Source organism: Nomascus leucogenys, unplaced genomic scaffold, assembly GCF_006542625.1.
Source record: "Nomascus leucogenys isolate Asia unplaced genomic scaffold, Asia_NLE_v1 000420F_752476_qpdss718537sc, whole genome shotgun sequence".
In the NCBI taxonomy this organism is placed as follows: Eukaryota; Metazoa; Chordata; class Mammalia; order Primates; family Hylobatidae; genus Nomascus; species Nomascus leucogenys.
The window spans coordinates 1,112-25,580 of record NW_022096852.1 but is presented as its reverse complement, the minus strand read 5'-3'; the positions used below and the strand labels follow the sequence as shown (position 1 = coordinate 25,580).

General features: G+C 42.4%; 2 protein-coding genes across 2 annotated transcripts in view; both read right to left on the bottom strand.

Annotated features, from left to right (window-relative positions):
• Nucleotides 1-1,699, bottom strand: part of LOC115834065 (tripartite motif-containing protein 43-like) — an 8,868-nt gene extending 7,169 nt beyond the window's left edge. The window contains exon 1 of the mRNA XM_030808847.1: nt 1,574-1,699. Coding sequence (XP_030664707.1) covers nt 1,574-1,699 — 126 coding nt within the window. The remainder of the gene's footprint in view (nt 1-1,573) is intronic.
• Nucleotides 1-24,469, bottom strand: part of LOC115834066 — a 24,584-nt gene extending 115 nt beyond the window's left edge. The window contains exons 1-5 of the mRNA XM_030808848.1: nt 24,222-24,469; nt 23,950-24,025; nt 23,390-23,573; nt 15,176-15,246; nt 13,918-14,010 (exon numbers count right to left, since the gene is read on the bottom strand). Of these exons, the coding sequence (XP_030664708.1) occupies nt 13,981-14,010; nt 15,176-15,246; nt 23,390-23,573; nt 23,950-24,025; nt 24,222-24,469 (609 nt within the window). The 3' untranslated portion in view covers nt 13,918-13,980. The remainder of the gene's footprint in view (nt 1-13,917; nt 14,011-15,175; nt 15,247-23,389; nt 23,574-23,949; nt 24,026-24,221) is intronic.

Sequence of the window (24,469 nt, the reverse complement as noted above, 5' to 3'; positions counted from 1 at the left end):
TGGGTTCTTTCTGGAAGGCTTGTGTGATGTCTGAGACCATTTTTCCTGAAGGAAGGGATTAGGAAAGGTATGATTCAAACTTATTAATCTTATGCCCTGAGAAAACAAAGACCAAAGCAAAATTTGACTCAGGTGTGACTCAATGATAAACTTCCGTCTAGAGTAGAATAGGCTTTATTTTGCATAAGACAAAATAGAAACCTGAGGCACAAAGAGAGCTCTCAGATCTGTAGGTAAAATTGTCAGATGCATGCATAACACAGGGCACTACATCCTACCCTTTTCTTTTGCCATAGAAAAATGAAACCCTCAGAGAGGCCAGATATGGTGCTTACACCTGTAATCCCAGCACTTTGGGATGCCAAGTCTTGGTAGAATCAGGTTGGAGACCAGCCTGGCCAATATGGGGAAACCCCATCTCTACTAAAAAATACAAAAATCAAGCCAGGAGTAGTGGCACATGCCTGTAATCCCAGTCACTCAGGGGACTGGGCAGAAGAATTGCTTGAACCCTGAGGTTGCAGTCAGCTGAGATTGAGCCACTGCTCTTCAGCCTGGGCAATAAAAACAATACCTGTCACAAAAGAAAGAAAAAGAAGGAGAGAAGGAAGGAAAGAAGGAGAAAAGAAAGAAAAGAAGAAAAGAAACCTCATTTTGTTGAGTTTTGACTTTACTCCAAAAAGCTTGAGGTTTAGAGTATGAAATTAGGACCAATTTATACCATTAGACAATGTGTCCTGAATACTCTTGAAAACCATTCTTAATGCTCATTGTGATTGGTTTAGGAAAGATTGATTTAAGTACAAAAGAAAAAAAAAGTGATTGGTTTAGGAAATGGTATTTCACTGAGATTTTTTAACTCTCATTAATTTCATTTTGATGTCATAATTTTCTCCTTTAAAGTATTTTGAAAAAATCTCAATCACAAGCCAGCACTGCCAAAATAATTTTCTAAAATAATAAGCAATATTTATTTATTGAACATTGTGAAATTTGATCAGATTTCACCCAAAAATGCTAAAAGAGCATTTAGTATACTCTAAAACACAATATTACCCTCAAATTATTCAACATATTACCTAAGTTGTATATTATAGGAATATTTTGTCTTGTGCATATATTTATGTGCCACCTTTAGAATTGAAGGTAATACATTTATGCACAAACATATGGAATAAAATATTCTCAATAAAATTTAGGATATACAACAAGTATAAATTGCAAGATATCTGAAAAATATTTTCTGAGTTCTTAGAATACATAGGAACAACTAATGAATACATAAATGATACAAGTAAAATTAATCTTCACTGTAGTTCACAAGTATGTAGGACGACAGGGATAACCAAATAAGAGTAAAAAACATTTTTACTAATTAAGCAAATGACATCATTTCATAGAAACAAGCTCAGTTTGTTGAAAAATTAAACGTAGGACAGTCTGTTTTGGATTGGAAAAGTAGCAGGAACTCCTCCTCTGTTAGCTGTGTTCTCACCCTAGAAATATACTTATGGTCTCATGATACTTGCTGTAGAAGTAATAATATAAAGTCTGATCAGGGATCAGGACTCGCCATATAGTGGTAGTAGCTTTCAGACAATTTCACAGCCAGTTCCAAAGCCACTCTGTGTATCCCAGAGAAGAATGAGCTTGGCTCCTTGTACCTCTTTATATTGAATCTCTGAAAAATCACACTCATTTTGAAAAGGCTGTACATTTCTTGGAGTTTGGGATAGCCATTAGGGTTCTTGATTAGATTTCACCAGAAGAGGGAAAATGATTGATTCAACACCTTGCCTAATCTCCATAAACACACTTTAAACTTCCTCTCATCAAGAACCATTGAGTTTACAACAAATGAACCCTCAAATTACGAAATTTGTAGATAATTTTTGAGTACTTAATATTTTACTCATCAAAGATGGGAAAGATACATCATATATTTTAATAAATGTCTTCAGGCCGGGCGCGGTGGCTCAAGCTGTAATCCCAGCACTTTGGGAGGCGAGGGGGGGATCACAGGTCAGAAGATCGAGACCACTGGCTAACACGGTGAACCCCGTCTCTACTAAAAATAAAAAAAAAAAAAAAGCCGGGATGGTGGTGGACGCTGTATCCCAGCTACTCGGAGCTGAGGCAGAGAATGGGTGAACCCGGGAGCGGAGCTTGCAGTGAGCCGAGATGCGCACTCACTCCAGCTGGGGACAGAGAGACTCCGTTCAAAAAAAAAAAAAATAAAATATGTCTTCAAAAGTCTGGAATATTTTTTCTCCTTTTTCTTTTTTTTTTGTCTTATGTTTTTGGAAATGTTTTGCCTGAAGTTGGCTTTAATTTTTTTTTTTTTTTTTGAGGCAGAGTCTCGCTCTGTCACCCAGGCTGGAGTGCAGTGGCACAATCTCGGCTCACTGCAAGCTCCGCCTCCCGGGTTCACGCCATTCTCCTGCCTCAGCCTCTCTGAGTAGCTGGGACTACAGGCACCAGCCACCACGCCCGGCTAATTTTTTGTATTTTTAGTAGAGACGGAGTTTCACCGTGGTCTCGATCTCCTGACCTCGTGATCCGCCCGCCTTGCCCTCCCAAAGTGCTGGGATTACAAGCGTGAGCCACTGCGCCCGGCCAATTGGCTTTAATTCTAATAGTCACTGAACTAGACTGGAAATGCACTTTGCTGTTGCTTTTAAGATTGATCTCAGGTTTTAATGTATTAATGTATTACTGTCAATGCATATATAATTATATATATATTATATATATAACTGTCAATGCACATATATATATATTCTGGCTCTGTAGCCCAGGCTGGAGTGTGGTGGTGGAATCACAGCTCACTGCAGCCTTAAACTGCAGGCTTAAGTGATCGTTTTGCCTCATTTTCTCAAAGAGCTGAAATTACAGACATGAGCCACTGCACCCAGCATATTAATTTATGTTTTAATAAAAGCATAAGAATTATCTTTATTATAAATTAAGAAATAGAATATCTTTAAGACAATATTTTTAAGGAAATATAATATCTTTAAGGAAAAATGAATCTCCAGTAGCTGTAGACTCCTATGAAAAACCACCGTTACCAATAGGCAATTTTGTGTATGTCTATATAACACATACATATGTAAATATATAAAATATATACATGATTTTTTCACATTTTCCAGTCATTGAAGAATAAAAATTATAATTTATATATATATATATATATATTATATATTTTTTTTTTTTTTTTTTTGCGACGGAGTCTCGCTCTTTCGCCCAGGCCGGACTGCGGTGGCGCCATCTCGGCTCACTGCAAGCTCCGCCTCCCGGGTTCACGCCATTCTCCTGCCTCAGTCTCCCGAGTAGCTGGGACTACAGGCGCCCGCCACGGCGCCCGGCTAATTTTTTGTATTTTTAGTAGAGACGGGGTTTCACTGTGTTAGCCAGGATGGTCTCGATCTCCTGACCTCGTGATCCGCCCCCCTCAGCCTCCAAAGTGCTGGGATTACAGGCGTAAGCCACCGTGCCCGGCCAAAATTATAATTTATATTAATAAAAAGTGAAATAAGTAAAATTTGCTGTTTAGTGAAAACTTTGCTTAGCAACTTAAATGAAGCTGCAGAAAATGTGAATTGGATAATAGATGTAAAAAACTGTTCATGAGGGCTTCACAGACAGACAAATAGAGGTAAACTAGGAGAGTAATAGTGACATATGGAGGATGAGAGTATCACGTATGTCCTTTATAAACAGCATAATGTATGACTGACTGTAGCACAAAGTGGAGCTAAGTGGAGAAGATGAAGATGAGGAGAGTACACATTCAAGGATATAATGTTTGATAATTTTTTCAGAGTAAACAAATACATTATTGCATTCAGGAAGCCAAACAATCCCCATTTTGGATGTGTAAAACATAAATTTACTTTGTTTTGAATGTGCAAAACAATATATTTTGGCTGATTTTTAGTATTTCTCTGTCTTTGGTGGGTGATTCATTATGATATTTTAAGTTTGAAACCACCACCAAAGATGAAGAATCTCTCAAAAGCAGCCAAAATAAACTGTTTCATTGTGAGGGAACACTTCATAGAATGACAACAGACTGCTCCACAATCATAAATCATAATGTAAGTATAAGACAGTGGACTAATATTTGTAAAGTGTCAAAAAATGCAACTGCCAGTGTGGAGATGAATGTGAATTGGAAATATCTTTTATATAAGAGGATACATGAACTCTTGTCATGTACGTACAATAAAAAAGGGGCTTTATACCCTACTAAGGGCTTCTAGAACAGTACTCATAAGATCTACTTGAAAGATAATTCCAACACCTCTGCCACATTGAATCTGGCTTTATTTATTGCTTAGTCTCCTAACAGTGTTTCCTTATGTATCTTTTCGTTTCTATACATGTCTGGTAAGTTTTACTCAAAAAGTGAACTATGTAGAGTAGACTAATATAGAAAGCAAAACCACCTGTGTTCCCTTTTACTAGGCTGTATGTGTGTGTTTTGGGGGAGGAGGTTGAATCAATCTAGTCAGGAGTTGATTTGGTTTTGGGACTTTTTCCTCTTAGAGTTATTTCCAGGGCACCATAAGTTTCATGCTCATCTAGCATTACTTTCTGTTTCAGGTTGGACTGGTTCAGCAGTATTTCTCAATATCTGCTGTATCCTCCCATTTAAGTTTCCTTCCAAATTCTGTTCAGTCCCCAGAAGACATTGCTTTGACCTGTTACTCAACACTTGTGAGCCTAGTTGGGGTGGGGATGGAGAAGGATTCTGTGTCATTCTGATGAAGCTCAGTCATAGGTTGACACTGTTTCTGGGTCTTCATGGTTGGAATCTTTTTTTTTTGTTCGGTTTTGATGGAGTCTCGCTCTGATGCCCAGGCTGGAGTGCAGTGGCATGATCTTGGCTTACTGCAAACTCCACCTCCCGGATTCACGCCATTCTCCTGCCTCAGCCTCCCGAGTTAGCTGGAACTACAGGCACCAGCCACCATGCCCAGTTAATTTTTTTTTTTAATATTTTTAGTAGAGACGAAAGCCAAGATGGTCTCGATCTCCAGACCTGGTGATCTGCCTGCCTCAGCCTCCCAAAATGCTGGGATTACAGGCATCAGCCACCGCGCCTGGCTGGAACCTTCTTAATGATCCTGTCCCACCTTCAGATGTAGGTCTAAATACTCCACATATTTTTTTTCCTCTTTTTTCTTTTCCCATTTCCAAAGTTCAATTAGTTTTACCAATGTCCCAAGGGCAATGACATTCCTTGTCTTTTCCTTTGTAGTTTAAGATTGTGTTACACAGGAGAGATGAGGAGGTAAATACAGGTCTTTAAATGTAATATTCTGTGAATCTCTTCACAGACTGTTAAAAAAAATATATGTGGCACATATACACCATGGAATACTATGCAGCCGTAAAAAGAATGAGTTCATGTTTTTTTGCAGGGACGTGGATAAAGCTGGAAGCCCTCATTCTCAGCAAACTAACACAAGAACAGAAAATCAAACGCTGCATGTTCTCACTCACAAGTGGGAGTTGAAAAATGAGAACACATGAACACAGGTAGGGGAATATCACACACCGGGGCCTGTCGGGGGTGGGGAGCCAGGGGAGGGATAGCATTAGGATAAATACCTAATGTAGATGACGGGTTGAGGGGTGAAGCAAACCACCATGGCACATGTATACCTATGTAAAAAACCTGCACATTCTGCACATGTACCCCAGAACTTAAAGTATAATAACAAAAAGCATGGTTTATGTCTTAATGTTGATTGATATTAACTTATCATAAAAGAAATTATATATATACACATTTGAAAATTAGGCATAAAATTGAATTTATCTATTTCAAACTTTTCTTACACGTTAAAATATTTAAAAATACATATATATTTCTCTTCTTCATGAAAAAAACTCATAATTTCTCTCCTTCATTGCAATTCTTCCTGTATCTTATCTGGTTATTTTTAAGTTTCCTAACCATTACCTTCCTAAAATATTATTCAACATTCTAACTTCTAATACTAATTAATGGAGTTTGCAATTTATATAAATAAAACACTGTAATATAACATTTGTGTGTTTCAATTCTTTTTCTTAAACTTCTTTCTTAAACTTGAGATTCATTAATTTGTTGCATTTCGGTGTTATTCTCTATGTTTTATAGAATTATTTTGTATGATGAGATCACAATTTATTTAGCAATTCTACTGTTGATGAATATTTATTTTGTCTCCCATTTGGAGCTACTAGGAAAACTGATGCAAAGATCAACACCTTAGGTGACCTTAGGTTGATCCTGCACCTTAGAATCATCTGGGGAATTTTACAAAATCGTGTTGCCTGGGCCCTACTCATGAGCATTAAATCAGAAGAGCTGCAAATGGGGCCCAGGCCTCAGTGTTTTTTTTTGTTGTTGTTGTTGTTTGTTTGTTTTGTTTTTGTTTTTGAGACAGAGTCTCGCTCTGTTGCCCAGGCTGGAGTGCAGTGGCATGATCTTGGCTCACTGCAAGCTCTGCCTGCCGGTTCACACCATTCTCCTGCCTCAGCCTCCCGAGTAGCTGGAACTACAGGCGCCCGCCACCACACCCGGCTAATTTTTTGTATTTTTAGTAGAGACGGAGTTTCACCGTGTTAGCCAGGATGGTTTCGATCTCCTGATCTCGTGATCCAACCACCTCGGCCTCCCAAAGTGCTGGGATTACAGGCATGAGCCACTGCGCCTGGCCAGGCCTCAGTGTTTTGTCCAACCTTTCCAAGTGATTCTAGGGCACCACCAGAGTGGAGAACTGCTATGTGTCAGGGATCCTCAGCCTCAGCTAAGGGTGGTCAGTGAGGGGCTGACTGTTAAGGCAAGGGCTCCAGAGGGTCTGGGGTGAGGTTCTGAGACAGTGGACTTTGGTGTGTGGGGAAGATCATCACAATTATGGGCTGCAAAGGGAGAAGGAGAAGAAAGCAGATTGCAGAGCCCTGGGTATGGATGAGAAAGAGCTGGCTTAGTCTGGACTTACTTGGCTACACGATTGTATTTATGACAATGGAGGGAAGACAGCTGCAGAAAGGGCAGAGATTGGAAGAGAGTCAGAGAGAGGCCCGCAGAGGCAGACTGGTGGCTCTGGGGCAGGTTTGGAGGCTGCTGATGGCACCTCACAGACCTACCCTGTCGTAACGCTTCCCACCCTAGCCTGTCTCCTAGAGGCCTCTTCTCTCATCAGAAGTCTCCAGTCAATGCAGTTGCATACAAACTCAAGGCTGGATGCTAGGCTCGTGTCTTCTTGGCAGCTGGCCTTATACGGGCACACCTCACAGGCACCAGGCTCTGTGTGGATAAATCTTCAGCGCTGTTACGGTTGCACGTGACAGCAAACCCAACCCAAAACTGCTTAAGCAAAGAGGAAATGTACAAGCTCAAGTGACAGAAGAGTTTAGGGCGTGGATTTAGGTGTGGCTTGATCTGGAACCAATCACTATGGCCAGGGGAATGCAAGGCTCTGATTGGTCCAGCCTGAGTCACATTCAACCAATGGGAGCAGGGAATGGAGTCAGCACCACTGTCCAAAAAAAGGCCTGAGAGTCAGGACAGAAGAAGAAAATCATCGGTGCTCTTACGTCAAAATTGGGGCAAAGGCATGCTTGTGTGACCCGAACCAGGCAATGTTTCCTGTGGTAGTCCCATGATATGGATGAAGAGTGTGGAGCTTAAGATCTTCCTTGTCTGATTAATCAGTTTTGGTAACTGGAGGCTGGGCTTGGTGATTTTGAGGTGCAAAGGCTGTGGCCTCATGTTGGTTGAGGGATGGTGTATTAGTCCATTTGGTGCTGATAAAGACATACCCAAGACTGGGCAATTTACAAAAGAAAGAGGTTTAATTGGACCTTCCACGTGGCCAGGGAAGGTCTCACAATCATGGTAGAGGGTGAAAGGCACTTCTTACAGGGCAGTGGGCAAGAGAGAATGAGGAAGAAGCAAAAGTAGAAACCCCTGATAAACCCATCAGATCTCATGAGACTTATTCACTATCACGAGAATATCATGAAAAAGACCGGCCCCATGATTCAATTACCTCCCCCTGGGTCCCTCCCACAACACGCAGGAATTCTGGGAGATACCGTTCAAGTTGAGATTTGGGTGGGGACGCAGCCAAATCATATCATTCTGCCCCAGGCCCCTCCCAAATTTCATGTCCTCACATTTCAAAACCAATCATGCCTTTCCAACAGTTCTCCAAAGTCTCACCTCATTTCAGCATTAACCCAAAAGTCTACAGTCCAAAGTCTCATCTGAGACAACGCAAGTCCTTCCGCCTATGAGCCTGTAAGTCAAAAGCAAGTTAGTTACTTCCTGGATACAATGGGGGTACAGGCATTGGGTAAATACAGCCATTCCAAATGGGAGAAATTGGCCAAAACAATGGGGCTACAGGGCCCATGAAAATCTGAAATCCAGCAGGGCAGTCAAATCTTAAAGTTCCAAAATGATCTCCTTTGACTCCATGTCTCACAGCTGGGCCATATTGCTGCAAGAGGTGGATTCCCATGGTCTTGGGCAGCTCCACTGCTGTGGATTTGCAGGGTACAGCTCCCTCCTGGCTAGTTTCATGGGCTGGCATGGAGTGTCTGAAGCTTTTCCAGGCACACGGTGCAAGCTGTCCATGGATCTACCACACTGGGGTCTGGAGGATGGTGGCCCTCTTCTCACAGCTCCTCTAGGGAGGGCCCCAGTAGGGACTCTGTGTGGGGGCTCCAACCCCACTTTCCCCTTATGCACTGCCCTAGCAGAGGTTCTCCATGAAGTCCCCACCCATGCAGCAAACTTTTGCCTGGGCATCCAGGCATTTCCATACATCTTCTGAAATCTAGGAGGAGGTTCCCAAATCTCAGTTCTTGATTTCTGTGCACCTACAGGCTAAACACCACGTGGAAGCTGCCAAGACTTGAGGCTTGCACCCTCTAAAGCCATGGCCCCAAGTGCTACGTTGGCCACTTTCAGTCATGGCTGGAGTGGCTGGGACACAGGGCACCAAGTTCCTAAGATGCATACAGCATGGGGACCCTGGGGCCTGGCCCCAGCAAACCACTTTTTCCTTCTGGACTTCTGGGCCTGTGATGGGAGGGGCTGTTGTGAAGGTCTCTGACATGGCCTGGAGACATTTTCCCCATGGTTTTGGGGATTAACATTAAGTTCCTTGCTACTTATGCAAGTTTCTGCAGCCGGCTTGAATTTCTCCCCAGAAAACAGGTTTTTCTTTTTTATTGCATCATCAGGCTGCAAATTTTCCAAACTTTTATGCTCTGCTTCCCTTATAAAACTGAATGCCTTTAACGGGACCCAAATCACCTCTTGAATGCTTTGCTGCTTAGAATTTCTTCCGCCAAATATCCTAAATCATCTCTTTCAAGTTCAAAGTTCCACATATCTCTAGGGCAGGGGCAAAATGCTGCCAGTCTCTTTGCTTAAGCATAGCAAGAGTCACCTTTGCTCCAGTTCCCAACAAGTGCCTCACCTCCATCTGAGACCACCTCAGCCTGGATTTGATTGTCCATGTTGTTATCAGCATTTTGGGCAAAGCCATTCAACAAGTCTCTAGGGAGTTCCAAACTTTCCCATATTTTCCTGTCTTCTGAGCTCTCCAAACTATTCCAACCTCTGCGCATTACCCAGTTCCAAAGTTGCTCCACATTTTCAAGTATCTTCTCAGCAATGCCCCACTCTACTGGTACCAGTTTACTGTACTAGTCAGTTTTCATGCTGCTGATAAAGACATACCTGAGACGGGGCAATTTACAAAAGAAAGAGGTTTAACTGGACTTACAATTCCACGTGGCTGGGGAAGGTCTTACAATCATGGGGGAGGGCAAAAGGCACTTCTTACATGGTGGTGGAAAGAGAGAATGAGGAAGAAGCAAAAGTGGAAACCCCTGATAAACCATCAGATCTCATGTGACTTATTCACTATCATGAGAATAGCATGGGAAAGACTGGTCCCCATGATTCACTTACTTCCCACTGGGTCTCTCCCACAACATGTGGGAATTCTGGGAGATACAATTCAAGTTGAGATTTGGGTAGGGACACAGACAAACCATATCAGATGGGAAGACTTACTTGCCGTAAGTAGCATACTGGACAATGACAGGCTGTCTTGCTTGCTTTCCCCATACTGCCTCCACCCCCAAATAGAGTAATTCCCTGGGGGAAAGAGATGTCCATCCACAGTGACAAAGAGTGGAAAGAGGAAAGATTACTCCCCACCTCCACCTCCATTTTGTGGTTGGGGTGATATGTAGAGACTTTTTTCTTTTAAAATAAACTTTATTTTTTAGGGCAGTTTTAGATTCTCATCACAATTGAGCAGAAGAGACAGAGATTTCCCTGCTTCCACCCCACAACTTCCCCATTATCAACACTGCACACCAGAGTGGTACTTTTGTAACAATCCATGCACCTACACTGACACATCATTATCACCCAAACTCTGTAGTTTCCATTAGCATTCACTCTTAATGTACATCCTAGGAGTTTGGAGGTACACGTATGTACCTTACTGTCTTCATAGTTTTGCCTTTTCCAGAATATGGTATAGTTGAAATCATATACTATGTACTCTTTTAAGACTGTTTTATTTCATTTAATTATAGGCACTTAATTTTGCTTCACATCTTTTCATGGTTTGGTAGTTCATTTCTTTTTAATGCTGAAAAATATTCTGTTTCCTGGATAGACTGGTTTATTTATCCATTCACTCACTGGAGGACCTCTTGGTTGCTTCCAAGTTTTGGCAATTATGAATACAGCTGCCATAACATTCACGTGCAGCTTTTGGTGTGGTCACAAGTTTCAATCCCTTTAGAGATTGTGCCAGGTAGTACAATTGCAGGATCATATGACAAGAGCATGTTTAGTTTTGTATGAAAATGCCAAACTGGCTTCCAAAGTGGCTGTATCATTTTGCATTCCCACCAACAAGCAATAAGAAGAGCTCTTGTTGCTCTACATACTCACAAATATTTGGTATTGTTTGTGTTCTGGATTTTGGCCATTTTAATAAATGTGTAGTGGTATCTCAATTGTTGTTTTAATTTGAAATTCCCTTATGACATATGAGGTGAAGCATCTTTTCATATGCTTATTTGCCATGTATATATCTTTGGAGAGGTTAAGATCTTTAGCCCATTTTTAAAAAGGATTGTTTATTTTCTTAATATTGAGTATATTTTGGATAACAGTTCTTTATCAGAAATGTCTTTTGCAGATATTTGGTCCTGGTCTGTGGCTTGTCTTCTCATTATCCTGATGTAGACAGTTTTTATGTAAGTGGAGCTAGTTCCTTTATATCAGTCATAAACAGTATATATCTGTTGCTAGGGTCAGAGTAATGGGGATGTAATGCATACACAGACTGGATTGGGTGACAGTAAGGTGTTATGCAGAACTTAGGAGAATCGGAAGCAAGTCTCAGTTCAGTATATTAAAAGACAATCTTTAAATGAATGAAATTTAACAGTGTTTCACTGAGCAAAGAATGAGAGAATCAGCAGTTCCCAAAAAAGAATAGGTTAAGAGTGACTGCAGGGCTGCCACATGGCCGGCTAATACTTGTGGACAGAACAAGGAAAGTGATGGATAGAAAATGGAAGCAAGATACAGAAACAGCAGGATTGGTTTCAGCTCAGCATTTGCCTTATTTGAACATGATTTGAACAGTTGGCCACCTGTGATTGGCTGAAACTGTGTGATTGATACAAGAGTAAGTTACAATTTGCCCACACATCCAGTTAGGTTATACTTCACTATATTTGAAGAAACCTTTAGGCTGAACTTAAATTATGTCAGGAAGTAGCTTTAACTTAATTTAACAATTCCCCCTTCAGGAAGTTGACCAAAACTTTAGGCATTGACGTCAACAGTTAGGGCCAAGGGGAGTTCCTTATTATGCTGGAATCTCCTATTTTTAAGAGAACAGAAACTGTTCTGTTTGGAGATCTATCTGCTTTCTTAAAGTTTCAGTTTGATTACACGGCACTTAGCATGCATGACTCTATTTTAGTTTGATCTGGTCTGTTGGGGCTTAGTGCAGTAGCTCAGTCCAGAACAATGCCTTTCATAATTTTGTTTAATGAGTACCAGCAACTAGAATCATCAGATTGGAAGGCGGTGAGCAGCAATAGCTGTTGGAGGTAGCTGCATGGTGGCTGTGGGCTGAGTAGAGTCTAAATGAATGCAAGGTCACATAAGGGTTATCACACAGTAAGGGCTCAAGCTGTCATTATTGATGAGTTCCTTTTTGTTGGAATCCCTATGAAATCGTTTGGGCTTGGCCAAATTAGAAATTAAATATCTAGATTTTTCCTGCTAATGTCTGTGAATCCAGAACTGTGGTCAGAAGTCCAGAAACAAATGAACATTGACAAATTTCAAAAGAGTGAAAGAAAGAAAGAAAGAGGGGAGGAAGAAAGGAAGGAAAGGAGAAATGAAAAATAAAGAAAAGAAAAGAAAGAAATGAGAGGAGAAAATCAAGCCAGCAGGGAAGCAAGAAATGAAAGGTTTTATAGCAGGTTTTTCAGATGTAGAAGTGTATGGTTTAAAATCAAAGAAGGTGAGCACAGCAGACCCTTGTCCCCACACCTCCCCTTCTCCCCTACTCCCTTGGCTTAGCGTCAGCTCCCCACCCACTCTGTGGCCTGGGAAAGGAAAAAAGGCTGGAGGAGAGGGACTTTGTCCAAGACCCTATAGTTAGCTCAGGGCACTTGTGCCCCTTCTACTTAAAAGCTCTAAACAACTAATTTCTTGGATGTAAGACAGTTAGAACCTCAGACACAAACTGGAAGTCATTAACAGTTGAGTAAAGGTAACAGGGAACAGATTTGCAGATTAAGGAAAGCGACCAAGCAGAAAGCAGGTAACTTAATTTCCATAATTTAGACAGTCGTGCAATTTAACAACCAGATAGACAACCTTGAAAGTTTGTCAAGGAGAAATAACTCCCAAGTCATAAGAACTCATAAGGCAAAGAAGAATGGAAAGTACAACAAACTAATTTTCTTTTTGGAAATAATACCTTTTTCAAAATAATCGGATTCATAAAATTATTGTCCTAGCCAGTTTGTCACATGCAGGAAGAGAAGTCCAATAAAGCATAGGTACAGCAGCTGGACCGATGGACATTATTAGCACTTGGCTTCCTATTCTCCCTGCTGGTACTCTGCGGTGTCTTTTCTTTTCTTTTTCTTTCTTTTTTTTTTTTGAGAAAGGGTCTCTCTCTGTTGCCCAGGCTGGAGTGCAGTAGCACGATCTCTGCTTACTGCAACCTCCACCTCCCGGGTTCAAGCGATTCTCCTGCCTCAGCCTCCTGAGTAGCTGGGATTACAGGCGCCAGCCACCATGCCTGGCTAATTTTTGTATTTTTAGTAGAGATGGGGTTTTGCCATGTTGGTCAGGCTGGTCTAGAACTCCTGACCTCAGGTTATCCACCCACCTTGGCCTCCCAATGTGCTAGGATTACAGGCGTGAGCCAGCGCACTCGGCCATCTTTTCCAGTTTTTTATTCTGCCCCTGGCCCATGGTCCCAAGTACTGGAAAGGATTTTCCCCACATTTATAGCTCTGAAGTTGAGCTTTTAATCACCTGGCTTGTTGGCTCCCAAGTCTTGCTGCTGGGTAGAATTACCTGGAAAGCTGGCTGCACCTCCCAGATATTTGATTCTTGTGGTGGCATCCAGGTTCTGATCTTTAAAAAGTCTGCAAGGTGATTCTTATGTACATTGAGAACTTTTCCATCCCCAGTGGAGCCCTAGTCTTTATAATTCACAGTTGCCAAAGTTCAGGGACATTGGTGGAGCTTTCTGAGGGCCTCCTTAGAAAACGCGTGAAGAGGAATTTTCCTGTATTCCCCCTAAAAGAAGTCTCACAGTCTCTGCCACCTCCTACCAAGAGATCCTACTGAGAATTCCTGTAGGCAGAAGCTGGGGCACCTATTTTTGTTGGTTTGTTTCAAATAGGCTCATAGTGTAATATCAATTTCTAGAACAAAAAATGAACATATTAACAAGGAAAATGCATATTCAATAACTTCATCATCACAAATTTTAAAAACGGGGCAGTAAACTATCTAGAGAGGATAAATATACCAGAGATAAAAACCAATAACCATGTAGGATATGGGAAAAGCAGTGGCAAGTATAAAACATGTGACATTAATCCAGACTTTAAAAAGAAAAATAAAATTCTACATGGAACACCTAACCAAGGAATTAAAATAGTTAGAAAATCAACAAATCAGTCAGCCCTTGCAAAAAACTAATTGTAACTGAAAAAAATCATAAAAATATTGCAACAAAGTATTATTAACCAAAGAATGGAAACTAGGATTTGATTCTTTATTTTAAAGCATGACTAAAATAGTCTGGCTTGACCAGCCAATATGAAAAAGAAGGAGTATTGTGAGAATATTACTTGTTTTTAAAGGGCAATTATCATCACAGAAAAACCTTGTTTTCCCCAATGTTATATACCAGTTCATGTAACTGTAACTATTATGAAGTACTGTGCAAATTAAATTAAACCACAAACTGCCAGAAAGTCCAGGCTTTTAAGGAAGACACACACCATTCAAACGTGGAGTTCTAGGAATAAGAGAGCCTGGTGCCTAGGGGAGCCAGGACTGCTGGTGCTGCCAACTCCTCTCTCCCTGACAGAAGGCACTGTTGATCATTCTCCTTTCCTGTCTGGTGGTTGCTGGTCCAGGTCCCCACACTGACCAGTGGGGTTCTATGAAGGAGGGTGTGTCACTGGTGACTCCATTCCCACAGTGCTCCTTTCTATCTGTGCTTCTCCCTGGGTTCTAAGGCCTGAGCTCATTACATTCAGTCCTCCCTGTCCTGCACTTAGCCTCTCCCAAACAGACCCCCACTGTTTCCCATATCCCAAATGCTGTGGCCAGATTGACCCCTTCGTCTAACCACTTAGGAACCCCAGTCATTGTCCCCGTTCTCTCTCTCAAATACCCCAACGACTAGAAGCCGCTGTCCCTTTCCACAGATACACCACTCCCAACCACAGCCTTCCTTCAAAATCCTTCTCTGAGTAGCTTCTTAGTCTTCACCCACCTGCAATTTAGTTCCTCTGACCCTTCTGTACAACATTTATTACCGCAAACCTTCAAGACACAGGTGACTTGTGTACTAACCTTCTGCTTGCTGATCCTTTGGTGAATATTGATTACTCCTTCCAAGAGCAGACACGATGACTGCATATTTTCTTATTTGATCAGAGATAAGGACCAAAAAGAACATTATATAAAGTCCATTGTCCTGTGTGTTATGGGAACTGTGATTATTAGAATATATTGTCCCTGATTTCTGGAAGTTCAGAGTCTTGAATAAGATGTAACACATGTATACAAAACAACTACTACAGAAATGCAACTCGAATGTGTTGGTAAGATCACAAGTTCTTTGAGAGTTCAGGGGAAGACAGTGGCTGGGGAATGAAAGAAGACCCCATAGAAAAGGTAGCAACTAAGCTGGGTCTAAATAATTTTTAGATTGTTCTGTAATCCCAGTACTTGAGAGGCCGAGGCGGGCGGGTCATGAAGTCGGGAGATCGAGACCACCCTGACAAACACGGTGAAACCCTGTCTCTACTAAAAATACAAAAAAAAAAAAATTATCCTGGCATGGTGGGGGGCGCCTGTAGTCCCAGCTACTCAGGAGGCTGAGGCAGAAGAATGGCGTGAACCCGGGAGGCGGAGCTTGCAGTGAGCCAAGATCGCACCACTGCACTCCAGCCTGGGCGACAGAGCAAGACTCCGTCTCAAAAAAAAAAGTAATAATTTTTAGATTGCTTAGAAATTTTTGTAGTATTTAAATATGCCAGAGATAAAAACCAATAACTATATAGGAAAGACAAATATAGCTAGCTGGGAGCCCAGACAGATGTTGATGTAGTTTGAGTATGTGTCCCCACCAAATGTCATGTTGAATTGTAATCCCTAGTGTTGGAGATTGGGCCTGGGGGGAGGGGTTTGGGTCATGGGGGTGGATCCCTCATGGCTTGGTCCTGTTCTAGGGATAGTGAGTGAATTCTAGTGAGATCAGGTTGATTAGGTTTATGGCTCCTCCCCCACACTCCCGCTCCTGCACCTGCCTGCACCATGTGACACACAAGCTCCCACATCACCTTCTGCCGTGAGTAGAAATTTCTTGAAGCCTCCTCAGAAGCTGATGCTGGCTCTGTGCTTCCTGTACAGCCTGCAGAACTGTGAGCCAATTAAACCTCTTTTCTTATAAATTATGCAATCTCAAGTATTTCTTTTTTTTGAGACAGAGTCTTGCTCTGTTGCCCAGGCTGGAGTGCAGTGGTGTGATCTTGGCTTATTGCAACCTCTGCCTCCTGGGTTAAAGTGATTCTCCTGCCTCAGTCTCCTGAGTAGCTGGGATTACAGGCGTGCACCCTTATGCCCAGCTAACTTTTGTATTTTTAGTAGAGACGGGCTTTCACCATGTTGGTCAGGCTGGTCTGGAACTCCTGACCTAATGATCCACCTGCCTTGGCCTCCCAAAGTGCTGGGATTACAGGCGTGAGCCACTGCACCCAGACAATCTCAGGTATTTCTTTATAGCAACACAAGAACAGCCTAATAAGGATGTATAGACAGGAAACAGTTGAGATAGCAAGGAGTGTAGAAACTCTGTAATTATACTCTCTAAAGGGGGTATTTTTCCAACATTTAGAAAAATAATATGCTGAGATGAGAGTTTTACATTCTATAATGAAAGACATTAGAGGAGATAGTATAAAACAAATATTGTCTGACCTGTAGATAATTCAGCCCCAGGATAGTACATGTCTAGACTCTCATTCCATTACCAGTGAATGGTGAAGACTGTGCCTCCTGACATTGACTGTCCCTCCTGACATTGACTGTCCCACATCACTTTTCTCATATTAAATCTTAAAGCCAGATGAGGGAAAAGTGTGAGCAAACACCTGGAAACTGAAAAAAAAAAAAGAGTGTATCTAGGGGAGAGTGAATGAGTAAACCATTTTATCTTGAGCAAAGACCTCCATGAGGAGTAGTAGAGAAGGCAAAGGTGTTTTGTGGCCATCATTTTGATTTCACTCTTTGAGGTTGGTGCATTTTTCTAGTCTGTTTTGACACCAAGGCAATAAATTTTTCTTTTGAATGTTGTGTTTTTTAGCTGTAGAATTTTCATTTAATTTTTAATTTTAATTTTTATAATTACTATTTTTCTTGATTTTTCCCCATGTGTCGTTCACTTATAGTCACTCTTTCCTTTAAATTTCTGAACATGCACACTTATAATGCTATTTTAAAATCCTTGTTTGCTAATTCCAATATCATGTCTGGGTCTGTTTCTACTGACTCTATTTAATCTTGGTTATGGGCTAGATTTGCCTGCTTCTTCAAGTATCTAATAATTTTATATTGTGTCCTGGCCACTGTGGAGGCTATGTTTCTGAGAGTCTGGACTTTATTGCTTTCTTTTAAGGAGTCGTGGATTTTACTGATTTATTGATGGATAAGCTTGATCTTACTGAGTGTTTGTTTTAGACTTTATTAAGGTCAGTCTGGAGTTTCCCTTATTCTATGGCTAGAGAAATCCTGTTCTTAAGTCATGGCCTTTATTGGGATCTAAATTCAATGCTGAGGGTGTTCAGCAACATCTCTTCACTCTACATGGTCAGAACTCCAAATTGTTTCAGTACATGTGATCTCTAGAATCTGTTCAGCTCCATACCCCACCCTCCCCATGGCTGTTCTCTGCTAGGCTTTAGTATTTGGTCAAAGATTTAAGATAACCCATGTCCAGGGGATCACAAGCCTGCATTGTCTGTTATCCAATATCTAAAAAACAGTTACTTTATATATTTTGTTTAGTTTTTATAATAGATCACAGTAAGAGGGTACTCTTACTCTTACACAGTAAAAGGGTACTTTTATTCTCTCATGCCTGGAACCAGAGGTGTCTTACTTCTAAAACTCTTTTGTGAAGCTGGTACCATGGTGCTAGCCAAATTCCCAAGAATAACAGTGCCTCCTTCTTTGAGATTCCCAGCAGGATCTCTTTTCTTGCATTAATTTAGATAAACCAATTATTACCCTTGGTTTACACCAATAGGAACAGGTAATGTGAGAGTTCTGCCCTACTGTCTGTCTGACAATAACTAGGAGACTGTTCCACTCTGGGCACCACACTTTTAGTGAGACATAGGCCACCCAGAGCTCAACCAGAGGAGAATGGCTAGAATGTTGCAGGTAATCCATTTTGTTGTGGATCAGTAAATAGAACTGGGGATATTTAGACTAATTTCTTTAATCTTAGTCTTTGTTTTATGAATCATTGTGATTGCTACCAGACTTTATTCTGTCAGCAAAATGTTTTTAGGGATGACTATTCTCTTCCTTGCTATTTCTAATTTATGTATTATTTCATGATATGTATTTAACTATGTGGCTTCTCAACTTTTGTCCGGAAAATTACAAATTCTTTTTCAGTTTTTTTCCATTTTATCTTATCCTCTTTGAGCTCTTTGTTTTGTGAGTTAAATTCCTATTAATTTACTCTACAGCATAAAATAATTGTGAAGAATTTCTTCCAATTCTTTGTGGCATTATCACCAAGGCTGACTTGTCCATTGAACACAGTAGGCCCAGTGTCTAAGACCCACAGTACTTTCAGAGGCCCAGGAAAGTGTTTTAATTTTTATTTCTTTTAAAGGCAACAAAGATAATAATATTAATCTATAATATTAAGTTCATATTGGATTATATTAAATAACGAAAATGAGGTCATAAGATATTGTGTTTATGGAAGAAGAAGCTCACATAGACACCTAGAAGCCACAAAAGTCATAGCATGACCCTGATTATCATCCATAACAATATTAACATGAATTCCTTGGTATCATTTATTACCTTGCTCATAATTGAATTTTCCCAACTCTATGAACATTATTGTTTTATAGTTGGCTTGTGAGCCCAGGATCCAAATAAAGGGTAACACATGAAATCTGATTGTCATGACGCTTGAGTCACTCATCTAAACTGGCCCCTCTGCACTCTTAGCCTGACGCCACTAACCTGTTGCAGATATTAGGCTAATTGTCCTAAGCAGGTGCTTCTCAGAGTCAGGATCTCTCAAAATGAGGTATGCATTTATTTCTCATACCTCTAGATACTGAAAAGCTCATCATGTAACTTCTTACCAGATGGCATCATACTGAAACCGTCATCTGCCTCAGTGATCTCATTCTCTTTTTTTTCGGACGGAGTCTCGCTCTGTCACCCAGGCTGGAGTGCAGTGGCGCGATCTCGGCTCACTGCAAGCTCCGCCCCCGGGGTTCACGCCATTCTCCTGCCTCAGCCTCTCCGAGTAGCTGGGACTACAGGCGCCCGCCACCACGCCCGGCTAATTTTTTGTATTTTTAGTAGAGACAGAGTTTCACCGTGGTCTCGATCTCCTGACCTCGTGATCCGCCTGCCTCGGCCTCCCAAAGTGCTGGGATTACAAGCGTGAGCCACCATGCCCGGCCAGTGATCTCATTCTTAACAAAGATTATTTCCTTTGGTACTAACAAATCCTAATGGCATATTTCCCAGGCTGCAGTGTCCTCTGGGAATAGCCAGCCTGAGATTTATTTTGGAGGTTCACAGACCCAAGTTCCTACAGAGTTCTGAGTCGGTCCTTGGGCAGCACATCACCACACTGTATCCAGTGAAGCTTTCCTGAATGTCAGCCAAATGGGACAAAGAGAATGAATGAGAAAGGACACAAGAAAGATTTTAGGCACATCAATATCCAAAAGGATGACCACACAAAATGTATTCAGTCAAAGACAGAAAATGCCATTAGGCAGGAGGAGGATTAAGAAAGAATAAACTCAAAAAGCAAAATGGGGAGCACGGTAAGATGGGAGTGAGCAACACTATCCAACCCTGCAGGAAGAGCGAGTAAGAGAAGGGTTCAGACATCGCGCAGCAGGACGAGTCACAGACAAAACTCCTCGGACACCGGATTAAATAAGGAAGAGGTTTTTTTTATTCGGCCGGGAGCGTCGGCACACTCGTGTCTTAAGAGCTGAGCTCCCCGAAAAAGAAATTCCTAGCCCTTTTAAGGGCTTACAACTCTAAGGGGTCTACATGAAAAAGTCATAACAGATCAAGTAAGCGTGAGGAACGTGACTGGGGGCTACATACATCAGCAAACAGAACAAAAAGTTTTACAGTGCTTTCTCATACAATGTCTGGAATTTACAGATAACACCAGTAGTTTTGGTCAGGGGTTAATATTATTATTATTTCAACCACCAGGGCCAGGTGGTGGTGCCAAGGTCGTCTAGCTATTTATCTTACTTCTGTTTCTTTCCAACTTTTTGCTTTCTCCCTTTTCTCCTGTCTTATAAACTAGGGAAAAGGGGAGGTTGGGGAGAAACTGGGAAGGACAACAGGAGAAGTGGTGGTCTCATACCATAATATAACTTGCCCAGAATCACATAACTTGCCCAGAATCACAATGGTTAGAAAATGGCAGAGTTGGGATTTGCACTTTTGGGCTCCAAAAGTGCAAATCTTTTTTTTTTTTTTGGTGAGGTGGGGGAGGGTCTCACTCTTGCCCAGGCTGGAGTGCAGTGGTGATCATGGCTCAGCACAGCCTTAACCTCCCTTTGCTCAGGTTATCCTCCCATCTCAGCCTCCAGAGTAGCTGGGACTACAGGCATGTGCGACCATGCCCAGATAATTTCTTTGCATTTTTTTGTAGAGATACGGTTTTACTATGTTGCCAAGTCTGACCTTGAACTCTGGGCACAAGTGATCCTCCTGCTTCTGCCCCCCAAAGTGCTGGGATGACAGGTGTGAGTGATGGTGTCCAGCCCAGAGTCCAGGGTCTTAACTACAGTGTTCTACTTTGCCCCAAACTAGCTCAGTTGCCTCTGGGTCTCAGTAATTCAAATTTTAAAATTATTATTTATATACTCACAGTCTGTGAAATTTATACAACACACAATTATGTGAACATAATTGTGCCAGTTCCCCTTGCAGGGCCAGGGAAGGGACCCGGCCAGTGACGGCCCAGCTGCTAAGGCTACACAGCTCCACAGCAAACCCTCCCCTGCCCCGGGGAGGCCATCAAACCTTACAAAGAATTGAAGAGTAGATTTATTAAATAATAGGATACATGATGGATTAGAAAATTATTGACCAGATAATGCAAATTTAGAGCAATATATAAAAATTGTGGCTCCTAGGGATAAGTAGGCCTTATCTTGACTGGACTTTCCCCGTGTTTCTCATGCTTATTCTTTTTATTATTTTATTCTACTTTGCCCACAGTGCTCTGTGCTTTGGGGTCATTCTGACTCCCTCTTACCGGCTCCCAAAAGGAAGCCTCCTTCATGGCACCTTTTGTTGTCCTTGAAGAAAGTTTTTGGTACAGGAAAGGCTAACCAGAGGTTACTCTGCCTTATAGAGTTAGTATGCTGCTCATGAAACTCACAAATTCAAACACACAGTTTTTACCTCAGCATTTAATTTCAGCCTACAAATTTTAAAATCATATATATGTATATGTATATACACATATATTTTAAATCTTTTATCTTTTACATTTTTAGCAATCATTTTAAGGACAACTTTATTTCTTAATAATTTCTTAAGAATTAAATTCCCTTATGCCTTTAAAATTGTATTTATAAATGTAATAGTTTTTATTTTTCTTTTAAGTATTCCCATCATTTGATTTATTAAAAATCTTCCTGAATATTTAAATAATTCTTATGAATCTAATACATGAAATCTAGAAATATGATGCATTTTAAGTTCTTTCAGGCCTTCTAACACTGTTTATATATTTAGGACATTTTAACTGAAAATCATAAATCTTAGCAATGATATATTTTAAATTAGAATAAAAAAGGTGAATTTTTACTCCATTAGGGCCAATTTCTTTTTTTTTTGGAAGGAATAAGTAACAGTTTTATAAATGAAAGATGAATATGAGATTTGTTCAAAATAATTATCTTTCTAGCCAGTCTTTTTGTTTTAACCCTTCTTGAAAATTCTGGCTAGTAGATGTGACAAAAGTACATATGCGTCTTTATGGCTTAAAACAAAGCATACTTGGCCGGGCGCAGTGGCTCATGCCTGTAATCCCAGAACTTTGGGAGGCCAAGGCGGGTGGATCATGAGATCAGGAGATCGACAGTTAGACCAAAACCCACCTGGAAGGCCCTGCAGGACAATCACTGTGCTGACCTCTTCTCCTGCCCCCCATGTCCTGGCACACCATGGTCTGGCCACACCAGCCTTTTTGTTTTGTAAACAAATTGAGCTCATGCTGGTCCTGAGGCCTTTGCACTTGCTGTTCCCTCTGCCCACAACACTGTTCCCACATCTTCTCCCTGCTGGCTCCTTCCCATGCCAATGTAACCTCCCCAGAGAGGGTTTCCCTATCCCCTGCCTGGGCTGCCACAATGACACCCATCACTCCTCAACCCACGGCATTGTCTTTTTTTACCCCCTTCAAAGCACTTAATAGTATCTGAATTTTTTTTTTTTTTTTTTTTGTAGAGTTGGGGTTTCAGTATGTTGGCCAGGCTGGTCTTGAACTCCTCCTGGCCTCAAGTGATCCACCCATCTCGGCCTCCCAAAGTGCTGGGATTACAGGCGTGAGCCACTGCGCCTGGCAAATTTTTTGTATTTTTTGTAGAGATGAGGTTTCGCCATCCTACCGGGGCTGGTCTCAAACTCCTGAGCTGGAGCGATCCTCCCACCTCAGCCTCTCTATGCGTTGGGATTACAAGTGTTGGGAACCACCACGTCTGGCCCTGCTGAACTGCTTTATGAGGGAAGGAAGTGAAGCTCAGATGGGTCTGAAGGGCAAGCCTGAGGTCACACAGCTGGGGAGATGAGCGGCCAGGGATTGAACCCAGAAGTCACCAACCCGAGCCTGCCAGCTTAACTCCATGCTTCACCTCACAACCCTCATATCTCTTGTGTCACGTATGTCCTCAGTTTCTCTCAGCCCCGAGAGCCAGGACTTTAATTACCATCATTCCCATTTTTGCCATAAGGACCCTGAAACTCATCAGGTCCAAGGTTGTGTTCCAGGAAGGCACTAGACCCTGCCCTGAGGTCAGCTGAGCTGAAGCCTGGTGCTCCCGTCCCCTGGCCATAAAGCACCGAGACTCTCTCAATTCAGCGCTGCAGGGACTAAGGTGGTTTTCCACGTTGTTTCTTTAGGGGGCTCCATCCAGCTCCCACCCTCATGCCCTGATGAGCCGCCTTCCCCGAGTGGCTGGTGGCAACCTCAAAGAGGCCAATGTGGCCCTTCAAGGCGCCAGACACCCCGAGCGGGAGGAACCCTGGGGCTGCCCCTACCGTTCTCCTCTGGGTCCTGCTCCTGCTCTGTGCTGGCATAGGTACGCAGGAACTCAGCGAAGGCGCCGTCTTGGGCCAGCAGCTCCTGGTAGGAGCCCATCTCAGAGATCTTGCCGCCACTCATGACAATGATGACATCCACCTGTGGCAAGTAGCTCATGCTGTGCATGACCAAGATCCGCGTCTGTGGGCAAAGGGGACACTCGGCCACGTCAGTGCACATGTGTGAGACTGCCTAGCTTGGCAGAGGAATGAGCCGACGAACAACTGGTGGGCAGAACTCAGGTCTGAAGGTGGGACATGCACCTGCGATAACAGCATTCAGGAGCAGCTGAACCTGTGCACACGGTCCTTTAACATGCATTGCAAAGGGCCTGCCACACGTCAGGTGCTGAGCTAAAAGCTGGGGAAGGGGAAGGAAACAAAGACCCCTGCCCCAGATTCCAGGGCCACAGGAGAAACGAACACTAGTAGAATAGTGCTTGGGAATTCGAATCCACATCTGACAAAAGCCCTGTGGCTCTCTCCACACCATCACGTGTGTCCACGTCCCGGCTTACCCATTCAGCGTGGGAGGGTCGCCCCTGGCCCAGGTGAATGTGGCATTCCTCACGGTGATGCTGTTCGTGCCCCCGCCTACAAAGCAGAGACAACATGTCAGGCACAGGCTGAGCTGTGGGACTCCACATGAACAGAACGCTCTCTTTCTCTGCTTGAGTGGTTCAACCCCAGACGCTTAACACAAATGGCACTAGGCATTATTATCTGGTGACATCAGCCACAGGTTCTGAAAGAGGAAACTCAACCTGCAGTTTTGGAGGCAGCCCCAGACCCAGAAAGCAGAAGGAAACTACAAGAAGCTTTGTCCTTGTAAGATGGGGTTGCACCATCTGGATGATCATCTGGGGAGATGACTGCACAGGCGGGGGCCCCACGAGAATTACTCAGTGCTCTCGACGCCCTGGCCATTATCAGGTAGGTTTGGGGCAGGTCCAGCTGGGAGGGCCGAGCAGTGGCCAAGGTCAGTGGGAAACAGATGGCGTCCACATGCAAACCTCTCTCCACTGGGGTGGCCTGCAT